This window comes from Phalangium opilio, unplaced genomic scaffold, assembly GCF_054372755.1.
Source record: "Phalangium opilio isolate 3A_F unplaced genomic scaffold, DU_Popi_V2 ptg000209l_1, whole genome shotgun sequence".
Classification (NCBI taxonomy): Eukaryota; Metazoa; Arthropoda; class Arachnida; order Opiliones; family Phalangiidae; genus Phalangium; species Phalangium opilio.
In genome coordinates, this window is record NW_028324217.1 from 21,996,223 (window position 1) to 22,023,152 (window position 26,930).

At 40.0% G+C, this 26,930-nt stretch overlaps 1 protein-coding gene across 1 annotated transcript; it reads left to right on the top strand.

The window, feature by feature from the left end:
* The first annotated feature begins 20,117 nt into the window (after positions 1-20,117).
* Positions 20,118-21,519, top strand: LOC149621275 (uncharacterized). Its single transcript, XM_089855941.1, has one exon. The coding sequence runs from the start codon at positions 20,389-20,391 to the stop codon at positions 21,517-21,519; it is 1,131 nt and encodes a 376-aa protein (XP_089712067.1). The 5' UTR covers positions 20,118-20,388.
* Positions 21,520-26,930: the final 5,411 nt, after the last annotated feature.

The following is a 26,930-nucleotide window of genomic DNA, read 5'->3' on the forward strand; positions in this document are numbered from 1 at the left end:
CAGTTTTTTCATTCACCAGTCAACCAAGATCAAGCACATGCTCGACGATTTTAATATGAATCTTGTCAAGCCTTCGAAAATACCGATGGATTTAGCGTATCAGAAATTAGACGGCGAAGAAGATCAGATGCCAAACAATACGTTATACCGCAAAGCCATGGGAGTGCTTTTGCATATTTCTACGGTGTCAAGACCGGATATCACATGCGCCGTAGGTATACTTTGCAGAAGAGTATCCAACCCACGAGAACGAGACTGGGTCGCTGCGAAGAGAGTTATACGGTATCTAAAAGGGACTATGGATTGCATGCTCAAACTCTCATCCAAGTCGAAACCAGAACTAACAGGATACGTCGATGCCGACTATGCAGGTGACCAAGCAAATGGAAAATCTACCAGTGGATATCTATTCCAATTGGGTAACAGGACGATCTCTTGGTCTAGTCGTAAGCAAGGAACTGTCGCCATATCGCTGAGTATGCTTAACTACAATCTATTTTATTAGTCCATGTGATTATAACGTCGATTGTTGATCAAACTAATTTTCTGCGTGCTGCCATAATCACACTGATCACATATGAAGGGTTTTTTCAACGCTGTGAATGCTTTGATGTTTGATCAAATTACACTTCTGTGTACATACATAGTCACACCGAGCACAATTGAAGGGTTTTTTCGCCGCAATGAATGCGTTGATGTCTGATCAAATTAATCTTCTGCGTGGATCCATAGTCACACTGATGACATTTGAAGAGTTTTTCACCACTGTGAATGCGTTGATGTCTGATCAATGAACTCTTCTGCGTGATCAGTGTGACACATTTGAAGGGTTGATGTGTGATCAAAACATACTTCCGCTTACATGCATAATCGCACTGATCACCTTTTGTCACCGATATGCGTTCGTTGATGTTTGATGAAATCGTACTCATACTTGCATGAATAGTCACACTGATCACATTTGAATCGTTTTTCTTCTTTACCCTTTCTAATGCGACTTTGTAGGCCCTTTTTATATTCAGTTGAATATTTGAACCCGGTTGTATGTTTCTTCTTCAATTTCCCTACAGAAAATATAAAATCACAAACATCATTTACAATTTAATATCAAAACAAGTTGGGAAAACCAAAATATTACCTCTCCGAGTCAAGAGGTCTACTACTACAAACTTATTTACCTAGATATGGAATTATTTCTCTTTTTTGAAGTAAAAATTTACGAAATATTGAAGCAGTATTCCAAGCATGGCGAATATACAGTAAAGCAGACGACATTTTACATCCAATAAGGATAAATCTTGGACACATGGAAATCAGTTAATGGCAAAAAGAACAGGAAATGAAGTCTACGCTTCAGCTGTTTACCCTATATTCTGATAGCTACATTCACAACTGGTTAGCAGTGTAAACACTATCGTCTCGTCTCACCTCAGCAATATTCTTAGTTTGCCAACATGAGTGTTAACGTTAAATAATACCAAAGCTAAATTGTAGCTAGACGCACTGATAGTCAATGCGCACCATAAAGAGAATAAAAACTCTGTAGCTTAGCCCTACTAATCTAATTGCCACCAAGATCTTTTCTTCTATTATAAAATCTTAGATTGATTATTTAAGAGTGTATTTAACTTTCGGCTCACTCTGAACCGTTGATGTCTCTTCATTTCAGACACGAAAATCAAAACCCAAAGTTTACTTCACCTCAGGCCTCAATTATTAACTCTATATTTCACTAATCTTATTGCAAGTAATACTAGATATACCCGCCGGAGTCTAGATCTTAGCTTTCTTCATGAAATTACTAAACCAAGGATTATTCTATATACAGATGTAGTATAGCTTAAGTAATATATAAACAGCCATTTCAAATAATAATATTAAAAAAAATCTTTGGAATATCAAAATGAAACAGAGCTTTAAAGCTACAAAAGCACTAAATGCATCATAATTACGAAAAATATTTCATCATATTCACTTTATATTCTATTGATTCGAATGACCAGAAGTGTTCAACAGTCAAGCGCTACGTCACGCCATCAAAAAAACCATATCGATTAGATGTTTCTTTGATGGGAAAGCGCTGAGCATCATGACGTCAAAACCGGAAACGTGAAAAAGCGTACAGTGGGGAAAATCTGACATCGCTTAGTAAGCGCTGTCATCAAAGAGGGTTACTGAACGTACCACTTGACAGACGAAAAGTTGGCGCGGAATTTAAAAATTAAATTCCAATAATGCTATTCTTACAGTAATTTTATTAGTTATCTTTACAAAACTACTTCTACCATTCAAATACCGTCACGATTGGTTTTTTAGTTTTTTATAATTTTTCAATGAACGAAAAAATTTTGTTAGTGAGCATCTACTACAGTTGTCAAGAACCGCAATGTGTGAAACGAAAATGAAAACACGTTGCGTAATTAACACTTTTGAAATGGTTCTTTCCAAGTTTTAAATTGCTGAGTATGCTTAACTACAATCTATTTTATTAGTCCATGTGATTATAACGTCGATTGTTGATCAAACTAGTTTTCTGCGTGCTGCCATAATCACACTGATCACATATGAAGGGTTTTTTCAACGCTGTGAATGCTTTGATGTTTGATCAAATTATACTTCTGTGTACATATATAGTCACACCGAGCACAATTGAAGGGTTTTTTCGCCGCAATGAATTCGTTGATGAGCGACCAAATTACCCTTCTGCGTGGATCCATAGTCACACTGATCACATTTGAAGGGTTTTTCACCGCTATGAATGCGTTGATGTCTGATCAAATTAATCTTCTGCGTGGATCCATAGTCACACTGATGACATTTGAAGGGTTTTTCACCACTGTGAATGCGTTGATGTCTGATCAATGAACTCTTCTGCGTGATCAGTGTGACACATTTGAAGGGTTGATGTGTGATCAAAACATACTTCCGCTTACATGCATAATCGCACTGATCACCTTTTGTCACCGATATGCCTTCGTTGATGTTTGATGAAATCGTACTCATACTTGCATGAATAGTCACACTGATCACATTTGAATCGTTTTTCTTCTTTACTCTTTCTAATGCGACGTTGTAGGCCCTTTTTATATTCAGTTGAATATTTGAACCCGGTTGTATGTTTCTTCTTCAATTTCCCTACAGAAAATATAAAATCACAAACATCATTTACAATTTAATATCAAAACAAGTTGGGAAAACCAAAATATTACCTCTCCGAGTCAAGAGGTCTACTACTACAAACTTATTTACCTAGATATGGAATTATTTCTCTTTTTTGAAGTAAAAATTTACGAAATATTGAAGCAGTATACGCGATGTACGAGGTTACCTCCCATTTTTAAAATGTGAGTAGTTTTTGGTAATCGCCATCTAGTGAGCGAATTCTGTACTTTGATTTTATTCCGTGTTTTAAAAATGGCCGCGGACAACAACAATCTTTATGACACAGAGTTAACCCCTTTGTCAGGTCCCGAATGAAGTTTGCAAACCCGCGATCTCCACTCCCTTAAATCCCTATCACTACTTTTACAGCCAAGAACGGAACATGTTCTACCCCAGCTTGCCACTTTTATTTTTCAAAACTTACTAATTACCAAAGAGAATTAAAAAATATGTTCAAATCATCGGATTCATCGAGCCAAAGGATTTCAGACGATGGTTTTGAACTTCCTGCTTTTGAAGTTACGCTAGATGGCAGTTTAAACACCGACGTTTAAAGAGACAAAAATACCGAATTTTACGCTTTACTTCGTCGCTAGATGGCAGTAGCAAAAACTACTAAGACGCTATGGCAGCCCCCCTTGAATTTGCCTGGTAAACGACGTATTCCAAGCATAGCGAATATACAGTAAAGCAGACGACATTTTACATCCAATAAGGATAAATCTTGGACACATGGAAATCAGTTAATGGCAAAAAGAACAGGAAATGAAGTCTACGCTTCAGCTGTTTACCCTATATTCTGATAGCTACATTCACAACTGGTTAGCAGTGTAAACACTATCGTCTCGTCTCACCTCAGCAATATTCTTAGTTTGCCAACATGAGTGTTAACGTTAAATAATACCAAAGCTAAATTGTAGCTAGACGCACTGATAGTCAATGCGCACCATAAAGAGAATAAAAACTCTGTAGCTTAGCCCTACTAATCTAATTGCCACCATGATCTTTTCTTCTATTATAAAATCTTAGCCTGATTATTTTAAGAGTGTATTTAACTTTCGGCTCACTCTGAACCGTTGATGTCTCTTCATTTCAGACACGAAAATCAAAACCCAAAGTTAACTTCACCTCAGGCCTCAATTATTTACTCTATATTTCACTAATCTTATTGCAAGTAATACTAGATATACCCGCCGGAGTCTAGATCTTAGCTTTCTTCATGAAATTACTAAACCAAGGATTATTCTATATACAGATGTAGTATAGCTTAAGTAATATATAAACAGCCATTTCAAATAATAATATTAAAAAAAATCTTTGGAATATCAAAATGAAACCGAGCTTTAAAGCTACAAAAGCACTAAATGCATCATAATTACGAAAAATATTTCATCATATTCACTTTATATTCTATTGATTCGAATGACCAGAAGTGTTCAACAGTCAAGCGCTACGTCACGCCATCAAAAAAACCATATCGATTAGATGTTTCTTTGATGGGAAAGCGCTGAGCATCATGACGTCAAAACCGGAAACGTGAAAAAGCGTACAGTGGGGAAAATCTGACATCGCTTAGTAAGCGCTGTCATCAAAGAGGGTTACTGAACGTACCACTTGACAGACGAAAAGTTGGCGCGGAATTTAAAAATTAAATTCCAATAATGCTATTCTTACAGTAATTTTATTAGTTATCTTTACAAAACTACTTCTACCATTCAAATACCGTCACGATTGGTTTTTTAGTTTTTTATAATTTTTCAATGAACGAAAAAATTTTGTTAGTGAGCATCTACTACAGTTGTCAAGAACCGCAATGTGTGAAACGAAAATGAAAACACGTTGCGTAATTAACACTTTTGAAATGGTTCTTTCCAAGTTTTAAATTGCTGAGTATGCTTAACTACAATCTATTTTATTAGTCCATGTGATTATAACGTCGATTGTTGATCAAACTAATTTTCTGCGTGCTGCCATAATCACACTGATCACATATGAAGGGTTTTTTCAACGCTGTGAATGCTTTGATGTTTGATCAAATTATACTTCTGTGTACATACATAGTCACACCGAGCACAATTGAAGGGTTTTTTCGCCGCAATGAATTCGTTGATGAGCGACCAATTTACCCTTCTGCGTGGATCCATAGTCACACTGATCACATTTGAAGGGTTTTTCACCGCTATGAATGCGTTGATGTCTGATCAAATTAATCTTCTGCGTGGATCCATAGTCACACTGATGACATTTGAAGGGTTTTTCACCACTGTGAATGCGTTGATGTCTGATCAATGAACTCTTCTGCGTGATCAGTGTGACACATTTGAAGGGTTGATGTGTGATCAAAACATACTTCCGCTTACATGCATAATCGCACTGATCACCTTTTGTCACCGATATGCCTTCGTTGATGTTTGATGAAATCGTACTCATACTTGCATGAATAGTCACACTGATCACAGTTGAATCGTTTTTCTTCTTTACCCTTTCTAATGCGACGTTGTAGGCCCTTTTTATATTCAGTTGAATATTTGAACCCGGTTGTATGTTTCTTCTTCAATTTCCCTACAGAAAATATAAAATCACAAACATCATTTACAATTTAATATCAAAACAAGTTGGGAAAACCAAAATATTACCTCTCCGAGTCAAGAGGTCTACTACTACAAACTTATTTACCTAGATATGGAATTATTTCTCTTTTTTGAAGTAAAAATTTACGAAATATTGAAGCAGTATTCCAAGCATGGCGAATATACAGTAAAGCAGACGACATTTTACATCCAATAAGGATAAATCTTGGACACATGGAAATCAGTTAATGGCAAAAAGAACAGGAAATGAAGTCTACGCTTCAGCTGTTTACCCTATATTCTGATAGCTACATTCACAACTGGTTAGCAGTGTAAACACTATCGTCTCGTCTCACCTCAGCAATATTCTTAGTTTGCCAACATGAGTGTTAACGTTAAATAATACCAAAGCTAAATTGTAGCTAGACGCACTGATAGTCAATGCGCACCATAAAGAGAATAAAAACTCTGTAGCTTAGCCCTACTAATCTAATTGCCACCAAGATCTTTTCTTCTATTATAAAATCTTAGATTGATTATTTAAGAGTGTATTTAACTTTCGGCTCACTCTGAACCGTTGATGTCTCTTCCTTTCAGACACGAAAATCAAAACCCAAAGTTTACTTCACCTCAGGCCTCAATTATTAACTCTATATTTCACTAATCTTATTGCAAGTAATACTAGATATACCCGCCGGAGTCTAGATCTTAGCTTTCTTCATGAAATTACTAAACCAAGGATTATTCTATATACAGATGTAGTATAGCTTAAGTAATATATAAACAGCCATTTCAAATAATAATATTAAAAAAAATCTTTGGAATATCAAAATGAAACAGAGCTTTAAAGCTACAAAAGCACTAAATGCATCATAATTACGAAAAATATTTCATCATATTCACTTTATATTCTATTGATTCGAATGACCAGAAGTGTTCAACAGTCAAGCGCTACGTCACGCCATCAAAAAAACCATATCGATTAGATGTTTCTTTGATGGGAAAGCGCTGAGCATCATGACGTCAAAACCGGAAACGTGAAAAAGCGTACAGTGGGGAAAATCTGACATCGCTTAGTAAGCGCTGTCATCAAAGAGGGTTACTGAACGTACCACTTGACAGACGAAAAGTTGGCGCGGAATTTAAAAATTAAATTCCAATAATGCTATTCTTACAGTAATTTTATTAGTTATCTTTACAAAACTACTTCTACCATTCAAATACCGTCACGATTGGTTTTTTAGTTTTTTATAATTTTTCAATGAACGAAAAAATTTTGTTAGTGAGCATCTACTACAGTTGTCAAGAACCGCAATGTGTGAAACGAAAATGAAAACACGTTGCGTAATTAACACTTTTGAAATGGTTCTTTCCAAGTTTTAAATTGCTGAGTATGCTTAACTACAATCTATTTTATTAGTCCATGTGATTATAACGTCGATTGTTGATCAAACTAGTTTTCTGCGTGCTGCCATAATCACACTGATCACATATGAAGGGTTTTTTCAACGCTGTGAATGCTTTGATGTTTGATCAAATTATACTTCTGTGTACATATATAGTCACACCGAGCACAATTGAAGGGTTTTTTCGCCGCAATGAATTCGTTGATGAGCGACCAAATTACCCTTCTGCGTGGATCCATAGTCACACTGATCACATTTGAAGGGTTTTTCACCGCTATGAATGCGTTGATGTCTGATCAAATTAATCTTCTGCGTGGATCCATAGTCACACTGATGACATTTGAAGGGTTTTTCACCACTGTGAATGCGTTGATGTCTGATCAATGAACTCTTCTGCGTGATCAGTGTGACACATTTGAAGGGTTGATGTGTGATCAAAACATACTTCCGCTTACATGCATAATCGCACTGATCACCTTTTGTCACCGATATGCCTTCGTTGATGTTTGATGAAATCGTACTCATACTTGCATGAATAGTCACACTGATCACATTTGAATCGTTTTTCTTCTTTACTCTTTCTAATGCGACGTTGTAGGCCCTTTTTATATTCAGTTGAATATTTGAACCCGGTTGTATGTTTCTTCTTCAATTTCCCTACAGAAAATATAAAATCACAAACATCATTTACAATTTAATATCAAAACAAGTTGGGAAAACCAAAATATTACCTCTCCGAGTCAAGAGGTCTACTACTACAAACTTATTTACCTAGATATGGAATTATTTCTCTTTTTTGAAGTAAAAATTTACGAAATATTGAAGCAGTATACGCGATGTACGAGGTTACCTCCCATTTTTAAAATGTGAGTAGTTTTTGGTAATCGCCATCTAGTGAGCGAATTCTGTACTTTGATTTTATTCCGTGTTTTAAAAATGGCCGCGGACAACAACAATCTTTATGACACAGAGTTAACCCCTTTGTCAGGTCCCGAATGAAGTTTGCAAACCCGCGATCTCCACTCCCTTAAATCCCTATCACTACTTTTACAGCCAAGAACGGAACATGTTCTACCCCAGCTTGCCACTTTTATTTTTCAAAACTTACTAATTACCAAAGAGAATTAAAAAATATGTTCAAATCATCGGATTCATCGAGCCAAAGGATTTCAGACGATGGTTTTGAACTTCCTGCTTTTGAAGTTACGCTAGATGGCAGTTTAAACACCGACGTTTAAAGAGACAAAAATACCGAATTTTACGCTTTACTTCGTCGCTAGATGGCAGTAGCAAAAACTACTAAGACGCTATGGCAGCCCCCCTTGAATTTGCCTGGTAAACGACGTATTCCAAGCATAGCGAATATACAGTAAAGCAGACGACATTTTACATCCAATAAGGATAAATCTTGGACACATGGAAATCAGTTAATGGCAAAAAGAACAGGAAATGAAGTCTACGCTTCAGCTGTTTACCCTATATTCTGATAGCTACATTCACAACTGGTTAGCAGTGTAAACACTATCGTCTCGTCTCACCTCAGCAATATTCTTAGTTTGCCAACATGAGTGTTAACGTTAAATAATACCAAAGCTAAATTGTAGCTAGACGCACTGATAGTCAATGCGCACCATAAAGAGAATAAAAACTCTGTAGCTTAGCCCTACTAATCTAATTGCCACCATGATCTTTTCTTCTATTATAAAATCTTAGCCTGATTATTTTAAGAGTGTATTTAACTTTCGGCTCACTCTGAACCGTTGATGTCTCTTCATTTCAGACACGAAAATCAAAACCCAAAGTTAACTTCACCTCAGGCCTCAATTATTTACTCTATATTTCACTAATCTTATTGCAAGTAATACTAGATATACCCGCCGGAGTCTAGATCTTAGCTTTCTTCATGAAATTACTAAACCAAGGATTATTCTATATACAGATGTAGTATAGCTTAAGTAATATATAAACAGCCATTTCAAATAATAATATTAAAAAAAATCTTTGGAATATCAAAATGAAACCGAGCTTTAAAGCTACAAAAGCACTAAATGCATCATAATTACGAAAAATATTTCATCATATTCACTTTATATTCTATTGATTCGAATGACCAGAAGTGTTCAACAGTCAAGCGCTACGTCACGCCATCAAAAAAACCATATCGATTAGATGTTTCTTTGATGGGAAAGCGCTGAGCATCATGACGTCAAAACCGGAAACGTGAAAAAGCGTACAGTGGGGAAAATCTGACATCGCTTAGTAAGCGCTGTCATCAAAGAGGGTTACTGAACGTACCACTTGACAGACGAAAAGTTGGCGCGGAATTTAAAAATTAAATTCCAATAATGCTATTCTTACAGTAATTTTATTAGTTATCTTTACAAAACTACTTCTACCATTCAAATACCGTCACGATTGGTTTTTTAGTTTTTTATAATTTTTCAATGAACGAAAAAATTTTGTTAGTGAGCATCTACTACAGTTGTCAAGAACCGCAATGTGTGAAACGAAAATGAAAACACGTTGCGTAATTAACACTTTTGAAATGGTTCTTTCCAAGTTTTAAATTGCTGAGTATGCTTAACTACAATCTATTTTATTAGTCCATGTGATTATAACGTCGATTGTTGATCAAACTAGTTTTCTGCGTGCTGCCATAATCACACTGATCACATATGAAGGGTTTTTTCAACGCTGTGAATGCTTTGATGTTTGATCAAATTATACTTCTGTGTACATATATAGTCACACCGAGCACAATTGAAGGGTTTTTTCGCCGCAATGAATTCGTTGATGAGCGACCAATTTACCCTTCTGCGTGGATCCATAGTCACACTGATCACATTTGAAGGGTTTTTCACCGCTATGAATGCGTTGATGTCTGATCAAATTAATCTTCTGCGTGGATCCATAGTCACACTGATGACATTTGAAGGGTTTTTCACCACTGTGAATGCGTTGATGTCTGATCAATGAACTCTTCTGCGTGATCAGTGTGACACATTTGAAGGGTTGATGTGTGATCAAAACATACTTCCGCTTACATGCATAATCGCACTGATCACCTTTTGTCACCGATATGCCTTCGTTGATGTTTGATGAAATCGTACTCATACTTGCATGAATAGTCACACTGATCACAGTTGAATCGTTTTTCTTCTTTACCCTTTCTAATGCGACGTTGTAGGCCCTTTTTATATTCAGTTGAATATTTGAACCCGGTTGTATGTTTCTTCTTCAATTTCCCTACAGAAAATATAAAATCACAAACATCATTTACAATTTAATATCAAAACAAGTTGGGAAAACCAAAATATTACCTCTCCGAGTCAAGAGGTCTACTACTACAAACTTATTTACCTAGATATGGAATTATTTCTCTTTTTTGAAGTAAAAATTTACGAAATATTGAAGCAGTATTCCAAGCATGGCGAATATACAGTAAAGCAGACGACATTTTACATCCAATAAGGATAAATCTTGGACACATGGAAATCAGTTAATGGCAAAAAGAACAGGAAATGAAGTCTACGCTTCAGCTGTTTACCCTATATTCTGATAGCTACATTCACAACTGGTTAGCAGTGTAAACACTATCGTCTCGTCTCACCTCAGCAATATTCTTAGTTTGCCAACATGAGTGTTAACGTTAAATAATACCAAAGCTAAATTGTAGCTAGACGCACTGATAGTCAATGCGCACCATAAAGAGAATAAAAACTCTGTAGCTTAGCCCTACTAATCTAATTGCCACCATGATCTTTTCTTCTATTATAAAATCTTAGCCTGATTATTTAAGAGTGTATTTAACTTTCGGCTCACTCTGAACCGTTGATGTCTCTTCATTTCAGACACGAAAATCAAAACCCAAAGTTTACTTCACCTCAGGCCTCTATATTTCACTAATCTTATTGCAAGTAATACTAGATATACCTGCCGGAGTCTAGATCTTAGCTTTCTTCATGAAATTACTAAACCTAGGATTATTCTATATACAGATGTAGTATAGCTTAAGTAATATATAAACAGCCATTTCAAATAATAATATTAAAAAAAATCTTTGGAATATCAAAATGAAACAGAGCTTTAAAGCTACAAAAGCACTAAATGCATCATAATTACGAAAAATATTTCATCATATTCACTTTATATTAAGGATAAAGGGAATATTATGGTTCTGTAGGATTTTTTTACACACCAAAACAAAACGAACTTCTAACGCAGCGCACTGCGGCACTAGAGTAATAACGGACGGACACACACAGACAATAACATAGACTGCTTTTTAACTCTTTCCGTATTAATTTTGAATTGAGAAACAAGATTACCTTAAATATTAAAATAAATATAATTAATATTTAATATTTTCTTCGTTAGTTATTCGCCTTATTGAACGTTACATCGTTTTAAAAAAGAACAATTAAACATTCTTGAGAGACTTGACTAATATTGGCGTTTGAAATGAAGCATACGCCGGTTGCTTCGCCTTACTAAAATAGGTAGTATATAAGGGTTTTGAATCGCAGCTATGGATAAGCACAGCGCAATTGCGTGAACCTTTGGTGGAAGCCCCACCTTAGGGAGGCCGGACGTTTCTCGTAACCCTGGTCGATCGCCGCGTATGTCTTAACCTTAAGGATGATGATGGAGTAGAAGCCAGGTGTGCAGACTGGTGTCCATGTGGGATGGACAAAAACAATGACCAGAAGATGGTGGTGTGTAGAAACCAGTGTGTACAGACTGGTGTCCATGTGGAATGGACAAAGACTAGAAGATGGTGGAGATTAGAAGCCAGTGTTTACAGACTAGTGTTCCATGTGGGATGGACAAAGACCAGAAGATGGTGGTGTGTAGAAGCCAGTGTGTACAGACATGTGTCCAAGTAGGATGGACAAAGACCAGAAAATGGTGGTGTGTAGAAGCCAGTGTGTTGCGACTGGTGTCCATGTGGGACGGACAAAGAGCAGATGAAGGTGGATTATAGAAGTCAGTAAGATGGACAAATGGCCTGAGGATAGGCAATTGATAATAGCCATTGTAAGTGGAATACAATTTTCCAAATTTCCGGGAACTGTAAATGCGGTCCGGAATTTGGGAAAACGTTTGCTCCGATTTGAAAACTGCGAAGGCGGTCCCCTGGGGTGTAAGTCAATAACAACAGACTGACACACAGACAGACAGACACGTCGAAATTAGAGCCTCTCCGTGACATACGTCACTCGGAGAGGTAAAAACAATAACGTTCAAGCGAATTTCATAGTAGTGCGTACGAAAACGCAGTGTTCCAGAATAAACAAGTTGCGAAAACCAAAATATTACCTCTCCGTGTCAAGAAGATTATATAAACTTAAGTATCCAATGAAAACGTCGACCTTTTTGCCCTCATCCTTTCCCGCGCTTTGCGCTTCCGCATTTCATCCTTACTCTCAACATTATCTTCCTCCATTTTACATACAAAAATCAAATACTCACAAAAAGAAGCGGGAAAAACCTGCTGGCTCTTTACAACCACTTAATTTGACTTAATATCCAAATCCAATTTCCCACAACAATAATATACCGGTAGTTTAATTGACAACCTACTAGCATCGAAATTCTCATTAAGAATGGCTCCCGCGGATAAAAAAGGGCAATTTTCAACTAGGTGGGCGTTATCTCATTAGATTTGAAAAATATCATTTGTCTTTTTTACCAATGCCTAACCGTTTGGATTTTTTAAAGCAATCTTAGCACCAAAAATATTTTTTGATACAAAATAAATGTTTTATATTCTTATTAAGAATAAAACAAGAGGATAAAAAGGTCTGTCTCTCGTAATTTTTTAAGCTTTTATCATGATTACTCTCTACAACAGTAACAAGGAGTATAAACCCATTAGTGGAATCAGTATTTTTTTCCCGAAACAATCTCGCTTATGTTTATCCACTCTAGACTTCGCTAAAAACGTATTACTCCTACGTAAAATATTAATAGACAGGCAAGGATTCATACCATTAAAGAAGGAGCGCAATATTATCCATATTTTCATTTCATATACAGAGAAAAGAAATTATTATGTTTCTGAGAGGAGCTTCCCATTTTGGTTGTTGTTTTGAAAAGTATATCGAAATGCACGGGCCTTGATAGATATAGGAGGCAATGAAGGAAATATATCGCATGCACGGGCCTTGGTAGATATAGGAGGCGATGATAATCTCTCTCTTTGCACGAGAGGTTTATCTTCAATATTTAAATAAATATTGTAACATGGCTGCCAGAATCTTTGGAGCTTCCACTCCTTGGTTCTGGCAGGGCATCTAGCCTCCATGTTACAAGCCACTCCCCCTTCCACAGTTGTAATATAGAATATGTTATCAGTTGTGTTATCAGTACTACTGTTGACGGTTGAAGAGACTAGTTCTCTCCCTTTGTAACATTGATACGGAGTTATTTTGTATTAACCAAGTTGGGTTACGGGATCATTATCCCTTAGTTGTTTTCGTTAATAAACTAAAGAAGAATTGTCTTCTTATTTTGGATTATTAAAGTAAGTTGTCTTTAATTCTTTTTATGGCCCTCGGGAGTCTTCCTCCCTTAGTTAAATTATTCTACGGAGGGTTACATAAAATGGCGCCCGAACAGGGACTCGACTAAGCCTCGGTCAGTCCCGTATAAGCTGTTTATCATTGTCGGTATATCCGCCCCCCACGTGGTGCTAAGCCTCGGCTTCCACGATGATAAATTATTAAAGATAATTAAATTATTTTAATCTAAACTAATCATAATTAAATTAAATAAATTAATTAAAATTAAGATTATCTTTGTAATAGATGTATTGAAGTTAGATAACTTACTTGTGTATTTGGTATAAACTGAAGTTGTTAAATTATTATTATTGTACAATTTAAATTAAATTATGGCTTACTCGGACAATAATACATGGAGGTCGCCTCGAACATCAGAGGAAGAGGAGGAGGATTTAATATTAAAGGAAAGGGAAGAACAATCAAAAGAAGATCTGTTTACGTCTACGGCAGACGAAGGCGACACGCTAGCATCGCCAGAAACAGAGGATCTATTGGAGGAATTTAACCGAATTCTTCGAATTGAGGATGAGAAAGACGAAGAGGATTCGGATACACGAAAGAGGACGGCCGCCTCTTCAGAATCGGAATCCTCCTCTTACCATCTATTCCCTCAAAATAGAAATTCTGCCCCTAAGGGAAGTTCAACTCCCTCAAATATCCCTCCTCAAACCGGGATTGATTCCCTTGTTACTCCCCAATCAACGTCCAAAAGTGATAAGCCTAAAGTTAGGTTTACTACCACATTGCCTAATCCTAGTGTCAGAACAGTCGGAACCCAAACTTCTCCGTCCCAACAAATCCCTCAATTAGAACCAGACACTTCCGACGAGGAATTAAAAGCCTTTATATTGCCCTTGCTCCAAACACTGGCAGATAATTCAAACCAAAATGTAGCAATACAAAAAGCTCTAGCTACTAGTTTTGATAGGTTAGTTAGGAATCTACCCACGTTAATAAATAGAGGTTCAACTCCTCAAACGGGAAAAGTCCCTATTGAACCGCCAGAAAGGTTGGCCTTTATGGGATCGTCTAACGATAACGCCACCGAGTTTTTAGCAGCTTTTGAGGAGTATGCTAAATTCCACAAGCTATCAAATGAGGAAAGGTTAGCGGCATTGCCTCTCCTATTACGAGGGCATGCCTTGTATTGGTATAGGGATTTAATCCGTCAATATGACGACATGTGTAGTTTAAACCCTTCCATCCTCATTTGGCTTGGGAAACATTTAAGAGACATTTTAAAGTCCAGTTTAGAGACTCCGAAGCTGACTCTAAGCTTAAGATAGAAATTAACCATAGAAGTCAGAAAGATAAGGAGTCGGTAGAGGATTTCTTCGGGGAGGTAATAAAGTTAAACTTAGGGATGAACATCCTCTTACCGAAAAGGAATTAGTTCCAATAATTAAAAGTAATTTAAAGGACGAGCTTAGGACTCCCCTCCTTTTCTTACAATTTAGTACCATGGAACAGTTAAGAAACTCCTGTAAAACCATTGAGAAGGATATTGAAGTTAGGAAAAGGAATTCCGAAAAAAGGGACAAGAAGAGATCACCCCCTAAACCAAAGGTTACAGCTGAGTCCTCTTGCCCAGCAAACAGGGGCTCCGCCCATAGTCAGTGCTCCCCCGGGCATTGTCAAAGCCCTTGCAATCCTCCTACTTCTCCTCAATGTGGTCCCTCTCCCGGTGCCCAATAAATTCCCCTAACAAAAAGCGTGTCGCGTTCCCTTTAAGGATTGAATCAGTCAAGAAAGGTTCAGTTTATAAAAGGGTTACAATTCCTGTTACTTTTGAACACGCGACAGTTCACGCTAAATTAGATAGCGGGGCCGATGCCTCTTTTGCCAGTCTAGAGCAATGGCAAAGGATCTGTAAATATAGAAATTCTTCAGAATTACCTGAAGATGAAGAACTAGATTGTGTAGTTTGGGGCGACGGCCGTTATACGTTTACAAAAGGTTCTCACGAGTTAGAATTTACTCTTAAGTCAATTGACAGTGAGAAACAATTCAAATTTAACATAGTTCCTTCCCTTAATAGTGACTTTATATTGGGTCAAGATTTTCTTGAAGAAAATAGGGTCAAATTAGATTTTGAGTCAGCTCAATGCTTAGTAGGTAACTTAAGGATCCCTTTTTCAATACCATCAGAAAAGGATCCAATAGATAAGGAGATTGTAGAGAATATTAGGGACGCAGTTTCCGCAGCCCCTATTACTGATGAACAACGTCATCAACTAGAAACCCTTTTATTGAAATTCCCTGAGTTGTTTTCTGATAAAGTAGGAAGAACAGAACTAGTCTTCCACGAGATTCATACGGGTAATAGTCCGCCCATCAAATCTCAACCTTATCGTGTTAATGACCAGAAAAGGAAAATAATAGAACAACATGTAAGGGAAATGTTAGATGACGGGATAATTAGACCCTCAGTATCTCCTTGGGCTTCGCCCGTAGTTTTAGTTGATCAAACAAAACGGGGTAAACCCTACAGGTTTTGTATTGATTACAGAAAACTAAACAGCGTTACCATTAAAGACCCTTATCCTTTGCCTAATATAGAGGACATCTTAGCTAGGGTTGGAAGACCTAAATACATAACTACACTTGACCTTAAATCAGGGTATTGGCAGGTGGAAATGCACCCTAAGAGCAGAGAAAAAACTGCCTTCGTGACTCATATGGGAAAGTACGAATTTAATGTACTCCCTTTTGGGCTATGTAACGCCCCTAGCTCCTTTCAGCGTTTAATTGACGAGATCTTTAGGGACGCAGATTACTTCCAATTAATAGACTATTTAGAAGATTTAATCTCGCTTAGCGAAGATTGGGACCAACACTTAACGTGTTTAGAATATGTCCTCAATAGATTAAAGGAAGCGGGTCTCACCCTACAGTTAAAGAAATGTCGTTTCGCTCAGAAAGAAGCTACCATATTTGGTCACATTGTAAATGAAAAAGGGGTGCATATAGATCCTTCTAAGATAGAAGCCATTCAGAAATTTCCTCCTCCTAAAAATATTAAGGAAGTTCAGAGATTTTTAAGAATGGCAGGTTGGCACAATAGGTTTATTAGCCACTATTCTCAAATAGTAGCCCCTATTAATAAACTTAAAAGAAAGGATCAAAAATTTATTTGGGGTTTCGAACAGCAACAAGCGTTCGAAAAAATTAAGGAAGCCATTTGTAAGGCTCACCCCTTAGCTTCCTTTAGAAGGGATTCCCCGTGCCTCCTCACTACTGATGCTAGTGACGCAGGGTTAGGTGCCCTTCTTTCCCAAATTCAGGATAATATAGAAGTCCCTATAGCTTATGCTAGCACAGGGTTAAAAGATGCCGAAACTAGGTACTCTACTAGCGAGAAAGAGTGTTTAGCCATATGTTGGGCAGTTAAAAAGTTTAGGCCCTTTCTAGAAGGTCGTAAATTCACGGTCCTTACTGACCATCAAGCTCTACAATGGTTGTTTAATATTAGGGAACCAAATTCTCGGCTAGTTAAATGGGCAATGTACCTCCAGACCTTTGATTTTACTATCAAACATAAGAAAGGAGTAGAAAACGTAGTCGCAGACGCTTTGTCGAGGGCCCCGATTAACGTTTTGAGCATAAACTTTAGTTCTTCTACTTCTAATTCTAATAGTAAATTGGATCCAACTAGTAGTAGTACTAGTCAAAATTCTACCGGTAGTAGCAGAAGTAAATAGATTATAAACAAGAAGTTAATATCTCCCCGGCATGGGCGCGTTATGAAAGTTGAGATTCCCGCTCCTATTCCGCGGCAGCGCACAAATGGCGTAGCACCTAGCGAACCACTTGACATGTACCTAACGTATCTAGTGTCGCGCCGCTCAGACAAAGTAGTGCGGGTTGTTGAAGGTTTAATCGACGCGCATGCGTTCTAAAGGTAATTTCAATCAGCTGTCTGCTGTGATTCTCTGACAGTATAGCCTAGGCCTAGTACAAAATCTGTGAAGACTACGTGTGATTGCCTATGAATGTGATAAAATAGTAATATGAAAAATGGATAAGGAATATGGTTATGACCAGTTATGACGAATTCGTGAAACAAAAAGATGAACGTAAAACAATACTACAATGTTGGGAGAGCCAAGGACGTTTGAAAACTTTTGTTTGCAACATGATGGAAGAGTATGCGGTATTATGGTATTATTCGTAGGTTTCAGATAAAAATTGCACTGGGTCGATACCGAAGGCGAAACTAAAATCGTTTTTTACGCGGCATTATGAAACTAATTACAGTTTTAGACTTTAGTATTTTAATATAATTTACCATAATTCAGCAATTACCCGCACTACTACGGCTACCAATGATATTGCCCTAAATTTACTCCCATGATGCTCAGTAATTTGTACTGCTTTCCAATATCTCTTGTCGCTTCTATGACGTCATGCGAACATCCTATTGGTTACAAGCAAGCCACGTGATACTCGATACTCATTTTACATAGCATGCAGGCGGGAAGGTATGACTGACTTAAAGCTATTAACTTTTTGATATCTATTTACTTTTGGTAGTAGTAATAGTAAAACATCCTCTAGTGAATCTGTTGAAGGTCGACTACGTCCTCCAGGTCCTAGAGCTTTATATTCAGTCTTTACCATAGAAGACGTAAGAAAGTCTCAAAGGGAAGATCCTTTTGCTTCCCCTATTATAAATTCCTTGCAAGGACCTAACCCAGTTAGGAATAAAATGTTTGAGTTAAAAATGATCTTCTTTATAGAAGACCTTACAGGAATCATCCTGAAAAGATTTATTTACCGCCTCGTTTAAGGCTAGAAGCTATGAGGTTATTACACGACCACCCTTTATCGGCTCACAGGGGCAAAGATAAGACCCTTAGTAAAGTCACATATAGATATTGGTGGCCCTCTATAATTGGTGACGTCCAGGATTATGTTCGAGGTTGCTCTTTATGCCAACAATTTAAGGCTAGAAACAGGAAAAAGCCAGGGCTAATGCAACCCTCAGAAATAACAAGTCCGTGGGACCAGATCAGTGTCGACATAATGGGACCTTTCCCTTCCAGTAGACACCACTATAAATATTTAATAGTCTTTGTCGATTATATGACCAAATTCGTGGAAATGATTCCACTAAAAACTATTACTGCTAAGACCTGTGTACAGGCTTTTAAGTCTATTATCACTAGGTGGGGAGCTCCTAAAGCCATTCTCAGTGATAGAGGGGTTCAGTTTACTTCAAAACTTTGGCTGCAAACTTGCAGAGCTTTTCGAATTAACCCAAAGTTTACCACCCCCTACACCCCTAAGGGAAATCCCACTGAACGAGTCAATAGAGTAATCGGTGAATTAATATCATTCTACGTAGGGAATCACCATGATAGATGGGATGAATCCCTTGACCTTCTCCAATTCGCTATAAATTCCGCACCCCATGAAACCACGGGAAGATCCCCTTTCTTTTTGAATTTAGGGCGGGAGCCACGTCTCCCTTGGGATTTAGATATTGAAGAACCCATTCAGTACAATGATGACCCTAGTCGTAGTAAGGCTTTGAAGGTTCTTAAGGAACAATTAGCATTCAGTAATGAATTGTCTAAGTTAGCTAAAGCTCACCAAAAGAAGTATTATGACCTTCGTCATGACCCTCTAGAATTTGAGGTTGGAACCCTAGTGTTATATTTGTTATATATGTACACCATATATAGATGGCGCCACTAGGCAGACCAATAGCTGGGAATAGCCAGGGGACGTTTGGGGCACTTCGCTCTAGGATGCCGTAGGCATCAGGTTGTAAAATATTGTAACCCTTTAATTTTAACTCGTAATAAATAAGTTGTTAATTAGTAATAAAATAGCATCCCTATTATTATTACCCACATACACAACAAATGGCGACGGAGATGGGATGGTGAGAGCAGATACAATTTCGACTACTATGATCATAAATTCTACCGACACGAGGCGAGCGACAAGGGACAAAAGAAGAGCGCAGTCCGCGAGGTACATTCTACCCGCGACGGAATTCATGGGAACGCAGGAGAACGTAGAGAAATACAAGAGGCTCCAAGAAGACCGAGGCTTAACTACACGAGGCTCCAGGAAGACCGAGGCTTAACTACACGAGGCCCGGGAAGGAACAAGGAACACACACATTCCTGATTTTAGGACAATCAAGATAAGTCGCAATTAACTTTGAACTTTAGTTTAAATACACCGACAACACTCTGAAGTTTCTCAACACCCTGTACGGCAAAATTTCAAATTTAAAATGCCTGGGAACGAAACCGGAGTACGAGAAGAAACGCCGAGAGCAAGGGGAGCTCACCTTCCTTATTTTGATAGCAATTTGGAATCTTGGGACCAATACTCGAAACGGCTTACTTCATACTTCGCAGTTACCGCAGTAAGCGAAGTCAATAATGTGACGTAATGTAGGCTTATCATCTAAATGATCTTTGTACCGAGAGCTGTAATTGATAAGATCACGTGATAACATAATGTAGATAAATAGCCAGGATTTATTGTATAATCAGTTAGTTAACGACGGCTTCACGGCATGAAATGTATACCCTGTTTATCGTGCAAATAAAGATTAATTAACTAAGTTAGTCGCAGTTGAACTCTAACTAAACATGGTGTCAGAAGTGTTTTACTAGCGCTCCGCGTTCCCAGTCCGTTCCGCCCTCACTCCGTACCGTCGCGATGGCCGCGTCCTCCGCGTTTCATATCGTCCCTCCGGGCCCGTTCGATTTCTCTCATCCTACCGACTGGCCGAAATGGAAACAACGCTTTCAACGGTTCCGTTCCGCGTCCGGCCTGGGGTCAAAGTACGAAGAGGAACAGGTCAATACCCTTATTTATCTTATGGGAGAGGCGGCGGAGGACTTATTCTCGTCTTTCAATTTGTCCGCCGCCGACCGCAAGACATACGCGCCGGTCCTTGCCAAGTTCGACAGCCATTTCGTTATTCGGCAATACGTGATCTACGAACGTGCGAAGTTCAATCAGCGTTGCCAGCAGGTCGGGGAGCCGGTTAATGATTTCATCACTGCATGTCGCGCGCAAATTGATAAATGCGACTTTGGCTCCCTCAAAGAGGAGCTACTTCGGGATAGAATTGTCGTAGGTATCCTGGACAAGGCTCTATCCGAGAAGATGCAATTCGACGATTCCTTAACCTTAGAGAAGACTATTGCTACAGTACGACAGGCTGAAGAGATCCACCACCAACAACGGACCATTCGCAGCCAAAACGGACAGGCTCAACCTTCCGTTGCAGAGATCGACAGGCTCGCGATGAACAGAGTTCCGTCGCATGCAAGCCAGCGCAACGCCACCCTTCCGGATCGCGTAAGATTCGAAGATACCTCTACCTCAGGGACAACATATCCCTGTCGCAACTGTGGACGATCCGACCGACACAACCGCATCAACTGCCCTGCTCGCAACGTGACGTGCCGCAACTGCGACCGACGAGGCCATTTTTCACGAGTTTGTCGCTCCGCACCAGCACGTTTCACTCGAGAAATAACGTCAGACCTACCAGTCAACACAACGCGACATCCTCCGCCCGCAACAGTCCCTGGCACCGTCATACCTTCCGAAACCAATCATAACGTTTTTCTGGGTGCTCTTACAGACCAGTCCACCTGCAACAAATGGGTAGTGTCCATAAAAGTTAATGAATCTCCAATCACGTTCAAAATAGATACAGGCGCCGATGTCAGCGCTATCCCGGAGGCAATGGTCGGAACATGCGGGTGGAACAATCAAACCGGCGGCTATTTGGGCCTGGCAAAGTTCAGCTCAATTGCAGGGGCATGGCGGCAGTGACGATGAAATGGGGTGACAGAACCATTAGCGACTACATATACATAATCCAAGGACTGCAGCTCCCTCTGCTGAGTCTGAAAGCCAGTGAAGATTTACGTTTGCTGCAGCGACTTGACGAAAGTAAAATCCAGGAAGTCTCTCACACCGATGTCATGGCAGAGTTTCCTGGTCTCTTTTCGGGTTTGGGGTGCATGGCTCAGGCGTACAAGATCAAATTAAAGCCAGGAACAGCGGCTTCTCCATTGCCACGCCCAGGCGAATTGCCCTACCGTTGATGGACAAAGTCAAGGAGGAGTTGGACAAGATGATCGACCAGGGGGTGATACGCAAAATAGAAGAAGCCACGAAGTGGTGTTCACCAATGGTAGTCGTCCTAAAGCGCGAAGGAAGCCTTCGTATTTGCGTGGATTTCACCGAGCTGAATAACTGCGTTGAACGAGAGCGTTATCAAATCCCATCGGTCGACCATACATTGGGGCAGTTATCGGGAGCAAAAATCTTTTCGAAGCTGGACTGCAACTCCGGATATTGGCAAGTGCCGCTCCATCCAGATTCTATTCCGCTAACGACGTTTTTAACACCATTCGGTAGATATTGTTTCAACCGCCTGCCTTTTGGACTTAATTCAGCTTCGGAGCACTTTCAGCGTCGGATTTGTGAATATATAGAAGGAATCAGGAACGCAGTCAGCCATCAAGACGACATCCTTGTATGGGGCAGAAACCGACAAGAACACGACAGTAACTTAACGAGGGTACTTCACCGTTTGGCAGACAATGGGATTACTTTAAATGAAAAGAAATGCCAATTTGGAGTTACTCGTGTCGTCTTCCTGGGGCACGTACTTGAACCTGATGGAATCAGTCCAGATCCGGAAAAGATTCGGGCTATAGTCCAAATGCCCGCACCGACCAATGTTCCCGACGTACGACGAATCCTGGGTATGGCTAATTACTTAGGAAAGTTTTTACCAAAGATGGCAGAAAATCTACATCCGCTGACGAGCCTGCTAAGCAAAAAGAACGCTTGGACATGGGGCCCAAGCCAGGACAAGGCGTTAGAATATCTGAAGGTGACGTTGACGAGCCAGCCAGTTTTGGGAGTCTACGACCCAAACTATCCCACCACAGTGTCAGCGGATGCCTCAGCCTTCGGCGTAGGTGCCGTTTTGCGCCAAGTCCAACCAGGCGGCGAAGTTCAAGTAATTGCTTATGCCTCAAGAACGTTAACAGCAACCGAAAGACGATACGCTCAAATTGAAAAGGAAGCGCTAGCGTTGGCCTGGGCCTGCGAGAGGTTCCGAGACTACATATTAGGGCTGAAGATCACCTTGGAAACGGACCACAAACCTTTATGCTCAATATTGAAAACGAAACCGGTGGACGATTTATCTCCCAGACTACAGCGTCTGCGAATAAGATTAATGAGATATTCGTATGACGTTCAATACACCCCTGGCCGACTGCTAACCACAGCTGACACATTGTCACGAAACCCGTTGAGCGATCTTGACGAAAACGAACTATCTGATGAAATTTCGGCGTATGTCCAACTCGTGTTACAAAGCCTGCCGACATCCGACGCTCGCCTGGCAGAAATTCTGGACAGCCAACTCCAAGACCAGTCATGCCAGACGTTAAGAAGTTATTGCGAAAATGGATGGCCAAGCAAGAAGAAGGTGGCGTGGGTAGCACAGGAGTACTACCCATACAAGGATACAATAACCATTCAAGAGGGCCTCTTAATGAAAGAAAGTCGTCTACTGATCCCATACTCCATGCGAACCGAAATTCTGGAGCGTATTCACGAGGGCCATTTAGGTATAAACAAGTGTAGAGAAAGAGCGAAGCAATCGGTTTGGTGGCCAGGGCTATCACGCAACATAGAAGAGAAAGTTCAAAGCTGCAAAGATTGCTTAAAGGAAACAACGAACAGACACCAGCCGCTTATTTCCTCGCAAATCCCGGATCGGCCATGGCAGATAGTCGCAATGGACTTGTTATACAACGAAGGAAAATGGTATTTACTCATAGTCGACTACTATTCAAGGTATCCGGAACTAACCGAGTTGAAGAATCAGCGTGCATCGACGGTCATCGAAGCGATTAAAACAACCTTTTCGAGGTTCGGTATCCCGGAGGTTGTACGAAGCGACAATGGACCCCAGTTTAACGCAACCAGAACGCTGGAGTTTGCCAAATTCGCCAAAAGCTATGGTTTCAAGACCGTCACAAGCAGCCCGAGGTATCCACAGAGTAACGGTTTTGTGGAATCCATGGTGAAAACGATAAAAAGTCGTTTAAAAAAATCGGAAAACATACACTTGGGACTCTTGGCCTACAGAGCAACTCCTATCGATAACGGGTTCAGCCCAGCCGAGCTGTTAATGAATCGACGTCTACGCACCACGCTTCCAACCAGCACAGTATCATTGGAGCCAGCTATCCCATCAAAACGACTAGTATTACAACGCCATCAACTGAACCAAGAAAAGCAGAAGACAAATTACGATCGACACCATGGCGTCCGTGAGTTACCCGAGCTGTCTGCTGGGGATCGAATCTGGATCATAGACATGCGACGAGAAGGAAAAGTTCTACGAAAAGCCAACGAGCCTAGGTCTTATATGGTTGAGACATCAACGGGAGTTATTCGCCGGAATAGATATCACCTAGTCCAAATTTCAGACCGGACAAACCAAATACAAACCGGCGAATTCCAGGTCAACACGCACACCACCGGAATTAGTCAGCCATGGTTCATTGCCAGAAATCCCGATCTTGACGTTCATGAAGAAGCCACAACTGTCAACTCGCCATCAAACACGGAGGCGACGAGTATCCAGGAGCCACCCTCTTCCGAGCAAAACATCATCGGGAGAGACAGTCCGTCCGCACCAAGGGATGAACAGGAGCCTCAATCTACTCCGCAAGGACCGGAACCAGAACGACGTGGCGGTAGCGAGAGAAAAGCCGACGATTCCGATAAAGTGGCAGACACCAGCCGTGCAGAACATAACAATACCCGTGTTACAAGGTCGGGGAGAATAAGCAAACCTCCTTCAAGAATAAATTTGTAAAAACAAAAAAAAAGAGAAAAGAGAGGATGTGACGTAATGTAGGCTTAGCATCTAAATGATCTTTGTACCGAGAGCTGTAATTGATAAGATCACGTGATAACATAATGTAGATAAATAGCCAGGATTTATTGTATAATCAGTTAGTTAACGACGGCTTCACGGCATGAAATGTATACCCTGTTTATCGTGCAAATAAAGATTAATTAACTAAGTTAGTCGCAGTTGAACTCTAACTAAACAAATAAAGCGCATTATCTGATAACAGTTCTAGGAGCAAGTGAATTAGCACTCCTAACTACGCTAATATATCCGGCGGAGATACATGATGTCTCTTACACAGAGCTTGTATCAAAGCTGAACGCCCATTTTACCAGCACTCCAAGCAAATTCGTTGGGAGATTCCGGTTTTCCAGTAGGAAACGTAAACCGGGGGAAACACTCATCACCTACATGTCCGAGCTCAAACGGCTTGCTAAGGACTGCAAATTTGCTGGAACCAGCCTTGACGAAAGGTTGTTGGAACAATTGGTTCTTGGAGTGAACGACACAAACATGCAAAGTAAAATCTTCGAGGAAAGTGAGAAAAATGCAGAACTAGACCTCCAAGCAGCCCTTAAAGCTATCCAAGGTATGGAAACGGCATCTAAAAACACTCAAGCAGTCGCGGAGGATGGAGAACGTACTGTCAGCTTCAACAACGAGCGCGTGCATGCTGTAGTAAACCACCGGCCGCAGAACAAGATGAAAAAGAATAACGCCAAACATCCCACCGCCGATACAAGGAATGGAAGTCAACAAGGCCACTTTCAGGCAGGTCAGTTCAAGCCACATCACTCACAATGCATTAGATGTGCCAAAACAGGGCACAAAGCAAATGATTGCCCATACATAAATGAAGTCTGTCACAAATGTCAAAAACAAGGACACTTGGCGGCGGCCTGTTTGGCAACAGCAACGGCGAGCAAACCAACTGCGCAGAAGAGCAGACGACACCGTGCTGCACCTTCCAACCAAACAAGCCATCACATTCAGCCAGTCCATGACGATTCAACCTCTTTAGAAGAATACAACTCATTTGTATACAACATCAAAAGTAAAGGACATGACTTTAACGAAGGAAGATAATGTCATACCACCCGCTGAGGTAATAAACCTCCAAGTAAACGGGGTAACAGTACCATTTGATTTAGACAATGGCTCTGGACACGCTACGCTCACGACAGACTGGTTTAATAAATTAACCCATCATTTCAAAGTCGAACCGTTCCAGCATGCGCCGCTTCAGGCTTACACTGGCCATATTCTACGAATCGAGGGTCAGACCAAGGTAACCGTTGGCTACAAGAATAGAACTGCACATCTACCGGTACTCATAGTCGACGGGCCTGGACCCAATCTATGCGGCCGCAAATGGCTTTATTCAACGCTCAATATCCTACCATCAATTTACACTACGTCGGGTATTAACCAAGTAACTTCGAGTACGGACGACGCCCTCCTAAATAACATTTTGAAAGAACACACGGAACTCTTTACACCGGGTTTAGGAAAGCTAAAGGATGTTAAGGTACACCTCCACTTGAAGGCTAATGCAACTCCCAAGTATTGCAAGGCACGAACAGTCCCTTATGCTTTAAAAGAGGATGTCGAGGAAGAACTTCAACGCATGGTCGATGTAGGCATACTCGAACCAGTGGCTTTCTCTCAATACGCATCACCAATAGTACCGGTCCAAAAGGTACAAAAGACCGAGCCTCAGGAGACAGGAGCACCTCCAATCCCGAAGAAAAGTTCCATACGCATATGTGGCGACTTCAAAACCACCGTAAATCCCAATTTGGATACCGAAATTTACCCACTCCCAAGAGCGGAATAAATATTCTCGAAATTAGCTGGATGTAAATTTTTCACCCGCCTCGATCTCAAAGAAGCGTACAACCAGCTGGAGCTGGATGACTCGTCTCAAGATTTCACTGTGATAAACACGTCGAAAGGACTCTTCAGATACAAACGCCTTCCACAAGGAATATCCTCTTCGTCGGCAATTTTTCAACGCCATATGGAAACACTTCTCCAGCATCATTCTAATGTCTCACCTTTCCAGGATGACATCCTGATCGGCGGCCGCACGAAGAAAGAGCACCTCAAATGTTTACGTTCAGTATTACAGACCTTGCGGGAGAATGGACTAAAATTACGATTGGAAAAATGCAGATTTCTACAACCCGAAGTTGAATTTCTGGGACATCTCCTAGATGCGGAGGGTCTACACCCGCAAGCGCGTAAAATGACTGCAATCATGGAAGCACCAGAACCACAGGACATCGAGCAA

Excerpts from the sequence above, each read along its gene's own strand:
- LOC149621275 (XM_089855941.1), top strand. The coding sequence starts at position 20,389 with ATGGCCGCGTCCTCCGCGTTTCATATCGTCCCTCCGGGCCCGTTCGAT.